Source organism: Rhinatrema bivittatum, chromosome 2 (genome assembly GCF_901001135.1).
Source record: "Rhinatrema bivittatum chromosome 2, aRhiBiv1.1, whole genome shotgun sequence".
Classification (NCBI taxonomy): domain Eukaryota; kingdom Metazoa; phylum Chordata; class Amphibia; order Gymnophiona; family Rhinatrematidae; genus Rhinatrema; species Rhinatrema bivittatum.
Window position 1 is genome coordinate 27,472,080 of NC_042616.1, and position 15,781 is coordinate 27,487,860.

Consider the following 15,781-nt stretch of genomic DNA (forward strand, 5'->3'; position numbering starts at 1 on the left):
AGCCGCCGCTCCAGGCCAAAAGGAGGCGCTAGGGACGCGCTAGTGTCCCTAGCGCCTCCTTTTCCTCGTTTGCACCGCGTCGCCTAATTTAAATACTGGATCGCTCGCACCGGCGAGGGGCCGGTGCGCGCGCCGGGAGAGCGGGCGTTAGTCCGCTCTCCCACGGACTTTACTGGATCGGGCTGTAAGTCACTCTTCCTCTCTCTGGCAGATCCCCTTCCCCTGCACGCTGGTCCCCACCACTCACAGAAACCTCCCCCTCCCTCCCTTCCTGTGTGTCTGGAGCTGCCTTCAACATCGCCCACCCCCTTGGCGAAGCTCCCCCCTCCCCCACCCACTGTGATGTCATCAGCCTGTGCCCTCGGTGTGAAGCTCCCCCTATGTGATGTCATCATTCTGCGCCCTGCAGTAGACGAAGCTGCTCCTCACATGTGAAGCAGTTGAAAATCAGATTCGGAGAAGAGACCCCCGCCTCCAGTTCTGCTTCTCCTTTCCTTCCTCCCATCCTCGGAGCTCTGCGGCTCTAGTTCTCAGCTTTCTTCTCCCCCTCCCAGCAGCTCTGAATCTCTGCTTTCCTCTCCCGAGCTCTGCACCTCTGATTCTCAGTTTTACTCTCCTCCCTCCTTGGCTCTAATTCTCAGCTTTCCTCTCCCCCTATAAGAGCAAGAGGCAACTGTTCTTACCCAGCTCGAGAAAGAGCCCCCAATTAATTTCTGATCCTGAAAGCAGCAAAATCAGGAAGGAAAATGCCTGCAGGAGCTTCTGCTCAGGTAGGAGATGGCCCTCATTTCTCACTCTCTATATAAATACAAACAGGCCAATCCAATAATCTGTACGGTAAGAAAATGTGTGCTGGTTTTCAATGCCTAGATTATTATTTTCCTAGCGTGTAGCCAGATGGACTCAGGACCAGTGGGTTATGTGCTCCTCTGCTAGCAGATGGAGACTGAGTCAGGTTTCAAAGCTGACGTCACCCTAGATATACCCCTGCACTGACCTCACTTCCTCAGTATCTCTCCGTCTCCTAGCAAATGTGGACGCTATCCCCACGCTAGCATGTGTTAGTGGGAGTTGCAGCATTAATCCAAAGAAAGAAAGTTTTTTACCTTAAAGGAAGATTGAGCCCCGCTCTCTTGCGGTGATACCTAAGGGTCCCTCCTCCAGTCAAGAATTCCTGAGGTGATTTCCAAGATCCCTTGTCCGGTAGCCGATTCCCGGCGTGGACTTAACTGCTGAAGCGGCTGAAAGGCAGCGGGTGCAGAAGCCGAGCGAGGCGGTGAATGCTAAAGCCTTCCCCCCCCGCAGCTGGAGACTATCTCTGTACTCAGCCAGTAGGCGTTGAGACCAGGGAAGCAGAGAAGAACTCCGATCCAGAGACGGCAAAGAGCTTCAGTAAGTCTTCTTCCGGTCTCCTTGCTCGGTGCGCCGTACCGACTTCACTCCTGATCTCCGCCCGGGTGAGGTAAGGGGGTTCCGAACGGGTTGAGCAGCCCCCCCGATGGACTAGGCCCCGTTCTCAACTCGGGTCATCCATGTAGCGATCCACAGCAGCACAGCCTTGCGCTCGGTTGGCTGCGGTGCCATCTTCTCCCCTCGGCTTGCGCGGGGCAGGCCGGCCTCTTGTGCGCCTAACATATGCATATATATGCGCATAGCTGCGCACATAATTGAGTGCAGAACATCACGCAAAACCGTCCGCTCAGACATACACGTGCCGAGACGAGTCTGTGCACGCCCGATAGACCTAACGGCTAAACGCGCAAACACAGAAGCTTATGGCCCTAGTAGCAAAGAAGATCAGGCAACACTCCTTTTGTGCGGCCTGCCATATTAGAGCCACACAGTCTGACCTGGAATCCTGCCTGTGTCAGCACTGTGAGGAGGCCCAGGGAGGGATAGATTCTCAAAAGGTTTCCAAGCCTGACCCATCCCAGTCGGAGGATAACCGCGCAGACTCCTGCACACAACCAGACGCCTTCAATTACACGCTTCTGGATAGGATTGGGCATGCTTGAGCTCAGGCGCTAACCGACTGAATGCACAAGCAACAAGAACTATGGCTCCGGCAACTAAGAAGCATAAGCGCCACTCCCTTTTCGCCGCCTCCCATATTAGGCCCATACAGCCTGACCTTGAATCCATCCTGTGTCAGCACAGTGAGGAGACCCAGGGAGCGCTGGACTCTGAGCTTCTCCAGGTCTGGTTTCTCCCTGTCTGAGGACAGGTCGCCATGGCCTTATCTGGTAGCACCCCGGATATAAGCAACCCCAGATCTGAGTCCTCACCAGGAGAAGGCAGTTCACTGGCCCCTACCCCAGTTCTGCTTGGGCTAGGTATAGACCCATGACCTTTTCTTGGATGGAACTTTTTCAGGGCCTTCAAGTCTTTGTTCAGGCACAGTCAACTGCTGTTTCTAACTGGTCCAAAACTCAGCTGGAAGGGCCTCATCACCCCAGCCTATCCAGCATACCTCAGGACAAGCCTCGCCTCACCAAGGTCATCCCTGACAAGGACCCAGACACCATGGACGAGGATGGGGATGCAGACTCATTGGAGGATGGGGAAATCCCACCAGGCCTAGAGACTTATTGGACCATGCTACAGTTTTTCTGCAGAGATGAATTGCCGGCCCTAGTCTCCCAGCCCCTGAAGACTCTGAGAGTGTCCGGAGCAGACTCTGTTGGAACAAAAAAGGAACCCCATCCGTGTGTCTCTACGGAAATCCTCTTGCAATTTCTTGATGCTGGAAGCCATCCAGGAATTAATTGACCTGGAGTGGGATGCTCGGAAAGCCAGTTTTAAACGAGGTCGGGTCTTGGAAGCCCTATACCCTCTAGACACAGCGGCTGAAGAACACCTGCGTTTCCCAAAAGTGGATGCCCTGGTTTGCGCCATCTTGAAGCGGACAACTATCCCATTAGAGGGAGGAGCGGCTTTAAAGGATGCACATGACAGGAGGTTGGAATCCATCCTTAAGCAGGCCATTTATTGCAACAGCAATGACTCTGCAGATCGCCTCCTGTTGGGCCCTGGTGGCTCGTTCATGCCTGCTTCTCTCGAGAGAGGCTGACCACTTGGGTTCCTGCTAGGGAGGCTAAGGAACCTGCCGCGACCTTTCTAGCAGATGCAAGCTTTGACCTAGTGTGCATCTTGGCCAGAGGAGTAGCCTCAGTGGTGGCAGCCAGAAGACAGCTATGGCTGAGAAACTGGTCAGCGGACGCAACCTCCAAGGCAAACCTCACGACGATGCCCTTTAAGGGATCCTTTCTATTTGGAAGCGAGTTGGAAAAGCTAGCCAACAAGTGGTGGAGAATCCCCAATGCCTTGGCTACCGGAAGATAGGAAGAAGAAGTCACAGGGCCCCATGTCCAGGAAGAGTCGGGCTAGGGGCTCTCAGCATTTCCAGCCCTAAAGAAACTCGCTATTCCAGACATCTTAGCCCTCGGGAAAGTCTCAGCCCTTTCGGAACAGACAACTAAAAAGAGGAATTGGTTCGGGCTCTGGTTCAGCCTGAACTGCACAATGAAGTTGGGCTGACCCATCCAAGGGATGAGGAGATAGAAGAGGGATAGTCGGCCCCTATCAGAGGTGGGTCGAGATCATGTCGACAATTGGGTGCTGGACATCATACGAAAAGGATATGCTCTAGAATTTTGCAGCATCCCTCGGGACATACTCATGATGTCACCTTGCCACTCCCAGCACAAAAGGCTGGCAGTGGAATCCACGCTAGTAAGGCTCCTCAGTTTGGGGGCTATATACCCAAGAAGGAGGGGTCATCTCGCCCCCATCCTGGACCTCAAGAGCATCAGTTGTCATCTGCGGATAACCCACTTCCACGTGGAAACTCTTCGCTCTGTCATAATGGACGTTCAACCGGGAGAGTTCTTAGCATCCTTGGACCTCTCGGAGGCCTACCTTCATATTCCAATCCGTCGAGACCACCAGCGTTTTCTACGCTTTGTGGGACTCTGCCACCATTATCAGTTCTGGGCTTTGCCCTTTGGTCTGGCAACCGCCCCCTGAACATTCTCCAAAATTATGGTAGTCGTAGTGGCGGCACTGAGAAGTGGGAAGGGATCTTGGTACACCCTTACTTAGAAGATTGGTTGATCTGGGCGAAGTCGCCTGGAGAGTCTCCAGGCGACCAGCAGGGTCAGGTCCCTACTCCAGGAACTCGGTTGGATCATGAACATGGACAAGAGCAGTCTCAAGCCCTCCCAGTCCCTAGAGTACCTGGGAGTCCGCTTCGACACCAAGCAGGACAAAGTCTTCCCCCCCCCCCCCCAAGGATAAAGAAGCTGATGGGCCAACTGCGTTGATTAACGAATATAATGCGCCCCAGGGTATTGAGGTATCTCCAGATCCTCGGCTTGATGGCGTCAACACTGCAGTAGTGCTGTGGACGAGGGCACACATAAGACCAACACTCTCTGCTGTCATGTTGGAACCCTCTGTCACGTTGGAACCCACTGTCTCAAGACTACTCGAGTCTCCTCCACCTACCGTTGGAAGTATGTTCTCGGCTCCAGTGGGGGCTACAGGAAGTACACTTAAGGGTGTAAGCCTGTCCCCACCAAGCTGGCTAGTCCTTATGATGGATGCGAGCCTTCGAGGGTGGGGAGCCCCCGGTCAGGAATTGACAACCCAGGGGTGATGGTCCAAGGAAGAGATGCGCTGGAACATCAACCAGAGGCCAGAGTGGTCAGATTGGCGTGTCTACAATTCAGCCACAGGCTCAGGGGCCAAGCAGTCTGTGTGATGTCAGACAACACAACGATGGTGGCCTATATCAACCACCAGGGAGGAACCAAAAGCCACCAAAATATGTTTCTGGAGATAGACCCCCTTATGGAATGGAAGGAGCTAAATCTACAAGGAATTTCAGCCTCCCACATAGTGGGACAAGACAACGTCAGGGCAGACTTCCTCAGCAGAGAAAGTCTGGATCCAGGAGAATGGACGTCGATTAGAGCTTTCCAGCTCCTAGTAGACCGCTGGGACCTACCATCCATCAACCTGCTGGCCACATCTCACAACATGAAGGTCCCCCGATTCTTCAGTCACAGAAGAGATCAGCCCTCACGCAGTTAATACTGTATAACAACTATTTTTTCTTTAAGCATAATTTTTACCATTAGGACCATGGAATCCCGATGGGGTATTCACGAGCCCCTTCTGTGGCTAACTTGTATATGGCCAACTTTGAGAAGAAGTTTATATACACTTTTGATTGGTGGAATCACATCTCACAGTGGTATCAGTATATTGACGATATGTTTATCATTTGGACATCATCGGAGGAGGCCTTAAAAAACTTTGTGGATTGGGTCAACATACTTGACAAACATTTATGTTTTACATATCAGTTTGATAAAGTTTCAATTGCATATTTGGATGTTTTGGTCATGATTGAGGGACAGAGGATAATTACAATGATTAACCGCAAACCCACGGGTAAGAACAACTTGATATGTTATCATAGTCATCACGCAAAGTCCTTTAAAAGGGGATTACCCGTTTCTCAATTTTTTTGTATAAGGTGAATTTGTTCCACTGAGGAGGAATTTGAGAAGCAGACTATGATACTACCTGAATGATTTAGAGTACGAGGCTATCCGAACAAAGTGATCAAGCAAGCATATAAACGGGTCAAATACAGCGATTGCAAACAATTATTGAAATATCAAGTTACGAAAGACCAAACACATTTAGTATGTGTATTACAACAAAGCACATCTACATTGACGATAGCGACATCAATTAGAAAACATTGGCACGTTTTAACACTGCATGACATTTTTATTGAGTCTCCGTTGATTGCTACTTCTCGTGGTTTAAATATCAGAGAGAGGGTAGTGCATGCCAATTTAAAAATGGGACCTGAGAAAGTGAGAGGCGGTCATTACAAGTGTGGCCAATGCAGTCTGTGTGTTAATACTATAGAAGGTGAACTCTGGACAGACCCAGTCACAGGATACAGAGTTAGGAGAAAGTTTGAGGCAGACTGCACGACGGAGCAAGTGGTGTACTTCGTTATATGCCCATGCCCTAAGGTATATGTTGGTCGTGCCAAGGGAGCGGTAAAATTGAGATGAATTGAACCCCACTCTAGGTTAAAAACAACATACTTTTGAAAAACGTATGTGGACCGTGATTGACAAAGTTGACAACACATTTTACACAGGAGACACCGTAGTGTGTTTGAATCACAGAGAACAATTTTGGATTTATACATTTTAAATCTGAGCAACCTAAGGGACCAAATGATCAGCTTGATTGGTGGCCGTTAGTTTAATAAATTCTTTTATTGGTTGGGACCTAGTCACATGGTAGTCCCTTTAAATATGAACGCCGTGAGGGGAAAGTCTAGTCCGCCATTTTTTGAGGATAGCATCGCCGCCTCATAGAGACGATTTATAAGCTTTATCCATTTAATATGCTGCGACCCCTGATGAAGGATTGTGTCCGAAACCTGACCATGTTGGGAATAATGAGCAGCTAAGTATTATTTGATTCCAGTAACGTGTTGTTTTTCAAAAACAATCATCGATTTGAACACGGTGCTGATACACATTGAGATTAGAATACGACAAGAAGAGAACAAGATTTTAGGGTGGCATTACAAGTCCACGGTGAAAAAGTAAAATGTTTTTATTGGTGGCACTATTCATATGTAAAAATCACAAAACGGGCTATGTTGATGATTACAACAATTCTATTCGGGTAACCTGGATGGTACCTTTAAAATAGTACAATATATGAAACTACCACCTTCCTCTCTCAAAATGTTCTCTCATAGTGAAGTTAAAGTTAATATTTTACATTGGTTTCACCATATTAGGTTTAGTAATGAAGGTTCTCAGTGTGTTATTGTATTTCTAGAGATACTGGCAGGCTGATGGCAAGGCAAAGCTATATGTCAGGTAACACCAGTGTATCGGTTGTCGCTGTCTCCATCTGCTGGTAGGAGTGCATAACCCACCAGTGTGGAATGGCCTGCCTGGGTGCAGAGGAAAGGAAATTAGCAGGTAGGAGTAATTTCACCTTTCATATTGCTCGCAGCAAGAAATAGACTTTGGATTCTCCATCTCTTATCTGGTTAGTAAATATTGATGGATCTGTCCCATCCTTTGTCCCTTTTTCCCCTGCTTTGATTTCTCTCCAGGATTCCCCTTTTAGTCTGCTTCCAACCAACCAGTCTCTCCTCCCTCATTCATCTCCTCCCTCTCCTCTATTTCCTGCCTACTTAAGTTTCCCTATCCTACACTATGGTTTTCCTCTCGTTTTTTCTCCAGCTTCTCAATAAGTCCTCCCTGCTTTACTTGCTGCTGCCGTCAGCCTCCTGTGCCCCCCACCACTAAGCCACGGTTTACCAGACGTAGCAGGCAGGAGAGACTGGCGGCAGTAAGGAGCAGCTGCAGAAGGGGTGGTGGAAGCTGGGCCCGTGAGGGTGGCTACACAGGGCAAGTGACTGCCAGCAGGAGGGAGGAAGAGCATCTGCAGCAGAGGTGGGAGCCCAGGGGTAGGAGTCAGAGCACAGCACTGATGGCAGCGGGATCAGTCGCGTGACTACAGCAGTGGTGGGAAAAAGCCATTACGGAGTGAGGCATGGGGGGAAACGGTGGTGGTGATCGGGGGTCAAGGAAATGCCAGGGGGGGTAGTAAGCAGGCAAGAGAATGAGGTGGCAGCCCTGTGAACAGCTTCCCATGTGAAAAGATAAAAACTGAGAGCCGCCAAGCAGAAGGGCACCAGCATCCATGCGTTTGGACGCTGATATTTTATGGAAAGATAGATAAAGTCAGATTCTTTAAAATAATTGCTCCTCTCCCAGTCTTATGGTGGAACCTTTCACTGTATCTAATGAAGGATAAAGCAGCTGCTGCTGGGGATTGTTACATTATCTTATTATGCTTTGTTTATCCTGTGATTATTATCTTAGTGAGTAAAAAAGGGAGAGCTTCCTAACGACCTGTACTAAACACTGCATCCTGCCCTCTCTGTGCAAAATCACCACTGCAGCTTTCTATCTTGGGACGCTGCAGAAACAGCCCTGATCGAGCAGACCTGGGGCCCAGAAAAGGCACTTTGGGACTGTTCTCAGAGTTTAAGGAGAGAGATCAGGGGTGACTCAAAGTAAAACCTGGTGTCCCGGGGTCTGTGTATAACTGGTTTCCTGTTACTGTAGTCCTGCTCGGGCACTGTGTGTTTTGTGACAGTGAATTATTTACACCCAGAAACCCCTCCCCCTGCCCTGCTGAGCCTCAGCAATGTTTCTGGTTTGTGTTTCAGGTGCCGGTGACATTAGAGGACATCGCTATCTATTTCTCCCAGGAGGAGTGGGGGTATTTAGACGAAGGGCAGAAGGAGCTTTACAAGGAGGTGATGAAGGAGAATTACCAGACCCTCAGCTCCCTGGGTAAGGAGGGACATTACAGCAGAGAGTGATCTTTCTCAGTGTAGGAAGCACCTAGATACATCTCTTTTCTCGAGCCTTCCCACACTGTTTTTGTCAGTCTTATTAAACTATGCTTGTTTTTTTGGGGTTTTTTTTTCCAAGAGATGTATCGCAGTGTTGGTCTTCAGTTGTTTTGGCATGTTTGCGTTTTGTGTGGCGTAAAGTTTCGTTAAGCTTTACTGTATGTTGATTTTTATCCGATGAGACTGTGGGATCAGAAGAATAGAAATCGTGGAAATAAAAAAATACAATATTGAGGGAAGCTGGATCTTCTAATCGCTGAGTCGGCTGAAGCAGGGGCAGCATTCATTGTACCCCGGGGAGGACAGGGAGTCGGGGTCACTGCTCAGGGGTGACCCTTGTGGCTGGATACAGGGCTCGTGATTGAAGGGTTATAGAAGGAGCCTTGGTGTTTGCTCTCCCACAGCCCAGGACTGGTGCTGCAATGAGCAGATTTGGTGTTTTTCGAGGGTTGTAAAATGGGGGGAGAAATTACCAGGTAGTCAGGATTGAAGGCTGACAGTGCCAGGTCCAGCCCTGGTTCTGACTGACCTGGAAGTACAGAGGATCAGGAGAAAAGTGCCAGGTCACAACAAGAAAGGGTGGTCAAGAATTTCTTAGTAATTGTAGTGAGGAAGAGGATGGGAGGGGAGGTGGGAGAGGAGTGTAACAGGATAGAAAGGGAAAGTATTTATTAGTAATTGAAGTGAGGAAGAGGAGGGGTGGGGATAAATGAGGGAGAGGAGGTGGGGGAGGAGTGTAACAGGATAGAAAGGGAAAGTATTTCTTAGTAATTGTAGTGAGGAAGAAGAGGGGATGGGGATAAATGAGGGAGGGGAGGTGGGAGAGGAGTGTAACAGGATAGAAAGGGAAAGTATTTCTTAGTAATTGTAGTGAGGAAGAGGAGGGGATGGGGATAAATGAGGGAGGGGAGGTGGGGGAGGAGTGTAACAGGATAGAAAGGGAAAGTATTTCTTAGTAATTGTAGTGAGGAAGAGATGGGGATGGGGATAAATGAGGGAGGGGAGGTGGGAGAGGAGTGTAACAGGATAGAAAGGGAAAGTATTTCTTAGTAATTGTAGTGAGGAAGAGGAGGGGAATGGGGATAAATGAGGGAGAGGAGGTGGGAGAGGAGTGTAACAGGATAGAAAGGGAAAGTATTTCTTAGTATTTGTAGTGAGGAAGAGGAGGGGATGGGGATAAATGAGGGGAGGAGGGTGGGAGAGGAGTGTAACAGGATAGAAAGGGAAGTAATTTCTTAGTAATTGTAGTGAGGAAAGAGGAGGGGGATGGGGATAAATGAGGGAAGGGAGGTGGGAGAGAAGTGTAACAGGATAGAAGGGAAAGTATTTCTTAGTAATTGTAGTGAGGAAGAGGAGGGGAGGGAGATAATGAGGTGGAGAGGAGTTGTGAACAGGATAGAAAAGGGAAAGTATTTCTTAGTAATTGTAGTGAGGAAGAGTAGGGGGATGGGGATAAATGAGGAGTGAGGTGGAGAGTAGTGTACAGGATAGAAAAGGGAAAGTATTTCTTAGTAATTGTAGTGAGGAAGAGGGCAGGGGATGGGTATAAATGAGGGAGGGGAGGTGGGAGAGGAGGTGTAACAGGATAGAAAGGGAAAGTATTTCTTAGTAATTGTAGTGAGGAAGAGGAGGGGATGGGGATAAATGAGGGAGGGGAGGTGGGAGAGGAGTGTAACAGGATAGAAAGGGAAAGTATTTCTTAGTAATTGTAGTGAGGAAGAGGAGGGGATGGGGATGGGGATAAATGAGGGAGGAGAGGTGGGAGAGGAGTGTAACAGGATAGAAAGGGAAAGTATTTCTTAGTAATTGTAGTGAGGAAGAGGCAGGGGATGGGATAAATGAGGGAGAGGAGGTGGGAGAGGTGTGTAACAGGATAGAAAGGGAAAGTATTTCTTAGTAATTGTAGTGAGGAAGAGGCAGGGGATGGGGATAAATGAGGGAGAGGGGGGTGGGGAGAGGAGTGTAACAGGATAGAAAGGGAAAGTATTTCTTAGTAATTGTAGTGAGGAAGAGGAGGGGATGGGATGGGATAAATGAGGGAGGGGAGGTGGGAGAGGAGTGTAACAGGATAGAAAGGGAAAGTATTTCTTAGTAATTGTAGTGAGGAAGAGGAGGGAGGGATGGGGATAAATGAGGGAGGGGAGGTGGAGGAGGAGTGTAACAGGATAGAAAGGGAAAGTATTTCTTAGTAATTGTAGTGAGGAAGAGGAGGGGATGGGATAAATGAGGGAGGGAGCAGGTGGGGAGAGGAGTTGTAACAGATAGAAAGGGAAAGTATTTCTTAGTAATTGTAGTGAGGAAGAGGAGGGGATGGGGATAAATGAGGGAGGGGCGGTGGAGGGAGAGTGTACAGGATAGAGTGGAGTATTCTATGTAATTGTAGGGAGGGAGAGGGGAGGAGGGGTAACAGGATAGCAAGGGAAAGTATTTCTTAGTAATGTAGTGAGGAAGAGGAGGGGGGATGGGATAAATGGAGGGAGAGGGAGGTGGAGAGGAGTGTAACAGGATAGAAAGGGAAAGTATTTCTTAGGTATTGTAGTGAGGATAGAGGAGGGGAGGTGGGAGAGGAGTGTAACAGGATAGAAAGGGAAAGTATTTCTTAGTAATTGTAATGAGGAAGAGGAGGGGAGGTGGGAGCGGAGTGTAACAGGATAGAAAGGGAAAGTATTTCTTAGTAATGTAATGAGGAAGAGGAGGGGAGGTGGGAGAGGAGTGTAACAGGATAGAAAGGGAAAGTATTCTTAGTAATTGTAGTGAGGAAGAGGAGGGGGATGGGGATAAATGAGGGAGGGGAGGTGGGAGAGGAGTGTAACAGGATAGAAAGGGAAAGTATTTCTTAGTAATTGTAGTGAGGAAGAGGAGGGGGGGGATGAGGATAAATGAGGGAGGAGGTGGTGGGAGAGGAGTGTAACAGGATAGAAAGGGAAAGTATTTCTTAGTAATTGAGTGAGGAAGAAGGTGATGGGATAAATGAGGGAGGGGAGGTGGGAGAGGAGGTGTAACAGGATAGAAAGGGAAAGTATTTCTTAGTAATTGTAGTGAGGAAGAGGAGGTGGGATGGGGATAAATGAGGGAGGGAGGTGGAGAGGAGTGTAACAGGATAGAAAGGAAAGTATTTCTTAGTAATTGTAGTGAGGAAGAGGCGGGGGATGGGGATAAATGAGTGAGGGAGGTGGGAGAGGAGTGTAACAGCATAGAAAGGGAAAGTATTTCTTAGTAATTGTAGTGAGGAAGAGGAGGGGATGAGGATAAATGAGTGAGGGAGGTGGGAGAGGAGGGTAACAGGATAGAAAGGGAAAGTATTTCTTAGTAATTGTAGTGAGGAGGAGGAGGGGATGGGGATAAATGAGGGAGGGGAGGTGGGAGAGGAGTGTAACAGGATAGAAAGGGAAAGTATTTCTTAGTAATTGTAGTGAGGAAGAGGAGGGGATGGGGATAAATGAGGGAGGGAGGTGGGAGAGGAGTGTAACAGGATAGAAAGGGAAAGTATTTCTTAGTAATTGTAGTGAGGAAGAGGAGGGGATGGGGATAAATGAGGGAGGGGAGGTGGGAGAGGAGTGTAACAGGATAGAAAGGGAAAGTATTTCTTAGTAATTGTAGTGAGGAAGAGGAGGGGGATGAGGATAAATGAGGGAGGGGGAGGTGGGAGAGGAGTGTAACAGGATAGAAAGGGAAAGTATTTCTTAGTAATTGTAGTGAGGAAGAGGAGGGGATGGGGATAAATGAGGGAGGGGAGGTGGGAGAGGAGTGTAACAGGATAGAAAGGGAAAGTATTTCTTAGTAATTGTAGTGAGGAAGAGGAGGGGATGGGGATAAATGAGGGAGGGGAGGTGGGAGAGGAGTGTAACAGGATAGAAAGGGAAAGTATTTCTTAGTAATTGTAGTGAGGAAGAGGAGGGGGATGGGGGATAAATGAGGGAGGGAGGTGGGAGAGGAGTGTAACAGGATAGAAAGGGAAAGTATTTCTTAGTAATTGTAGTGAGGAAGAGGAGGGGGATGGGGATAAATGGAGGGAGGGAGGTGGGAGAGGAGTGTAACAGGATAGAAAGGGAAAGTATTTCTTAGTAATTGTAGTGAGGAAGAGGAGGAGGATGGGGATAAATGAGGGAGGGAGGTGGGAGAGGAGTGTAACAGGATAGAAAGGGAAAGTATTTCTTAGTAATTGTAGTGAGGAAGAGGAGGGGATGGAGATAAATGAGGGAGGGGAGGTGGGAGAGGAGTGTAACAGGATAGAAAGGGAAAGTATTTCTTAGTAATTGTAGTGAGGAAGAGGAGGGGGATGGGGATAAATGAGGTGGGAGAGGAGTGTAACAGGATAGAAAGGGAAAGTATTTCTTAGTAATTGTAGTGAGGAGGGGGATTGGGATAAATGTGGGAGGGGAGGTGGGAGAGGAGTGTAACAGGATAGAAAGGGAAAGTATTTCTTAGTAATTGTAATGAGGAAGAGGAGGGGATGGGGATGGGGATGGGGATAAATGAGGGAGGAGAGGTGGGAGAGGAGTGTAACAGGATAGAAAGGGAAAGTATTTCTTAGTAATTGTAGTGAGGAAGAGCAGGGGATGGGGATAAATGAGGGAGAGGAGGTGGGAGATGTGTGTAACAGGATAGAAAGGGAAAGTATTTCTTAGTAATTGTAGTGAGGAAGAGCAGGGGATGGGGATAAATGAGGGAGAGGAGGTGGGGAGGAGTGTAACAGGATAGAAAGGGAAAGTATTTCTTAGTAATTGTAGTGAGGAAGAGGAGGGGATGGGGGATAAATGAGGGAGGGGAGGTGGGAGAGGAGTGTAACAGGATAGAAAGGGAAAGTATTTCTTAGTAATTGTAATGAGGAAGAGGAGGGGATGGGGATAAATGAGGGAGGGGAGGTGGGGGAGGAGTGTAACAGGATAGAAAGGGAAAGTATTTCTTAGTAATTGTAGTGAGGAAGAGGAGGGGGATGGGGATAAATTGAGGGAGAGGAGGTGGGAGAGGAGTGTAACAGGATAGAAAGGGAAAGTATTTCTTAGTAATTGTAGTGAGGAAGAGGAGGGGGATGGGGATAAATGAGGGAGGGAGGTGGGAGACCAGTGTAACAGGATAGAAAGGGAAAGTATTTCTTAGTAATTGTAGTGAGGAAGAGGGGAGGAGTGTAACAGGATAGAAAGGGAAAGTATTTCTTAGTAATTGTAGTGAGGAAGAGCAGGGGATGGGGATAAATGAGGGAGGGGAGGTGGGAGAGGTGTGTAACAGGATAGAAAGGGAAAGTATTTCTTAGTAATTGTAGTGAGGAAGAGCAGGGGATGGGGATAAATGAGGGAGAGGAGGTGGGGGAGGAGTGTAACAGGATAGAAAGGGAAAGTATTTCTTAGTAATTGTAGTGAGGAAGAGGAGGGGATGGGGATAAATGAGGGAGGGGAGGTGGGAGAGGAGTGTAACAGGATAGAAAGGGAAAGTATTTCTTAGTAATTGTAATGAGGAAGAGGAGGGGATGGGGATAAATGAGGGAGGGAGGTGGGGGAGGAGTGTAACAGGATAGAAAGGGAAAGTATTTCTTAGTAATTGTAGTGAGGAAGAGGGGAGGAGTGTAACAGGATAGCAAGGGAAAGTATTTCTTAGTAATTGTAATGAGGAAGAGGAGGGGGATGGGGATAAATGAGGGAGAGGAGGTGGGAGAGGAGTGTAACAGGATAGAAAGGGAAAGTATTTCTTAGTAATTGTAATGAGGAAGAGGAGGGGATGGGGATAAATGAGGGAGAGGAGTGGGAGAGGAGTGTAACAGGATAGAAAGGGAAAGTATTTCTTAGTAATTGTAATGAGGAAGAGGAGGGGATGGGGATAAATGAGGGAGAGGAGTGAGAGAGGAGTGTAACAGGATAGAAAGGGAAAGTATTTCTTAGTAATTGTAGTGAGGAAGAGGGGAGGAGTGTAACAGGATAGCAAGGGAAAGTATTTCTTAGTAATTGTAGTGAGGAAGAGGAGGGGATGGGGATAAATGAGGGAGGGGAGGTGGGAGAGGAGTGTAACAGGATAGAAAGGGAAAGTATTTCTTAGTAATTGTAATGAGGAAGAGGAGGGGATGGGGATAAATGAGGGAGAGGAGTGGGAGAGGAGTGTAACAGGATAGAAAGGGAAAGTATTTCTTAGTAATTGTAGTGAGGAAGAGGAGGGGGATGGGGATAAATGAGGAAGGGAGGTGGGAGACCAGTGTAACAGGATAGAAAGGGAAAGTATTTCTTAGTAATTGTAGTGAGGAAGAGGGGGAGGAGTGTAACAGGATAGAAAGGGAAAGTATTTCTTAGTAATTGTAGTGAGGAAGAGGAGGGGATGGGGATAAATGAGGGAGAGGAGGTGGGGGAGGAGTGTAACAGGATAGAAAGGGAAAGTATTTCTTAGTAATTGTAGTGAGGAAGAGGAGGGGGATGGGGATAAATGAGGGAGGGGAGGTGGGAGAGGAGTGTAACAGGATAGAAAGGGAAAGTATTTCTTAGTAATTGTAATGAGGAAGAGGAGGGGATGGGGATGGGGATAAATGAGGGAGAGGAGGTGGGGGAGGAGTGTAACAGGATAGAAAGGGAAAGTATTTCTTAGTAATTGTAGTGAGGAAGAGGAGGGGGATGGGGATAAATGAGGGAGGGGAGGTGGGAGAGGAGTGTAACAGGATAGAAAGGGAAAGTATTTCTTAGTAATTGTAGTGAGGAAGAGGAGGGGATGGGGATAAATGAGGGAGGGGAGGTGGGAGAGGAGTGTAACAGGATAGAAAGGGAAAGTATTTCTTAGTAATTGTAGTGAGGAAGAGGAGGGGGATGGGGATAAATGAGGGAGGGGAGGTGGGAGAGGAGTGTAACAGGATAGAAAGGGAAAATATTTCTTAGTAATTGTAGTGAGGAAGAGGAGGGGATGGGGATAAATGAGGGAGAGGAGGTGGGAGAGGAGTGTAACAGGATAGAAAGGGAAAGTATTTCTTAGTAATTGTAAGGAGATGGGGATGGGGATAAATGAGGGAGGGGTGGTGGGAGAGGAGTGTAACAGGATAGAAAGGGAAAGTATTTCTTAGTAATTGTAGTGAGGAAGAGGAGGGGATGGGGATAAATGAGGGAGGGGAGGTGGGAGAGGAGTGTAACAGGATAGAAAGGGAAAGTATTTCTTAGTAATTGTAGTGAGGAAGAGGAGGGGATGGGGATAAATGAGGGAGAGGAGGTGGGAGAGGAGTGTAACAGGATAGAAAGGGAAAGTATTTCTTAGTAATTGTAGTGAGGAAGAGGAGGGGATGGGGATAAATGAGGGAGGGGAGGTGGGAGAGGAGTGTAACAGGATAGAAAG

At 48.0% G+C, this 15,781-nt stretch overlaps 1 protein-coding gene across 2 annotated transcripts in view; it reads left to right on the top strand.

Moving 5' to 3' along the window:
• The window catches only part of LOC115085866 (oocyte zinc finger protein XlCOF6-like), a 60,432-nt gene that overhangs the window by 21,771 nt on the left and 22,880 nt on the right, over window positions 1-15,781 (top strand). The window contains exons 1-2 of one of the 2 annotated variants that reach the window (XM_029592387.1): window positions 364-770; window positions 8,294-8,420. The exons of the other annotated variant lie outside the window; for it this stretch is intronic. Of the exons in view, the coding sequence (XP_029448247.1) occupies window positions 747-770; window positions 8,294-8,420 (151 nt within the window). The 5' untranslated portion in view covers window positions 364-746. Of the gene's footprint in view, window positions 1-363; window positions 771-8,293; window positions 8,421-15,781 lie in introns of those variants that run through there. 2 annotated transcript variants of the gene reach the window in all.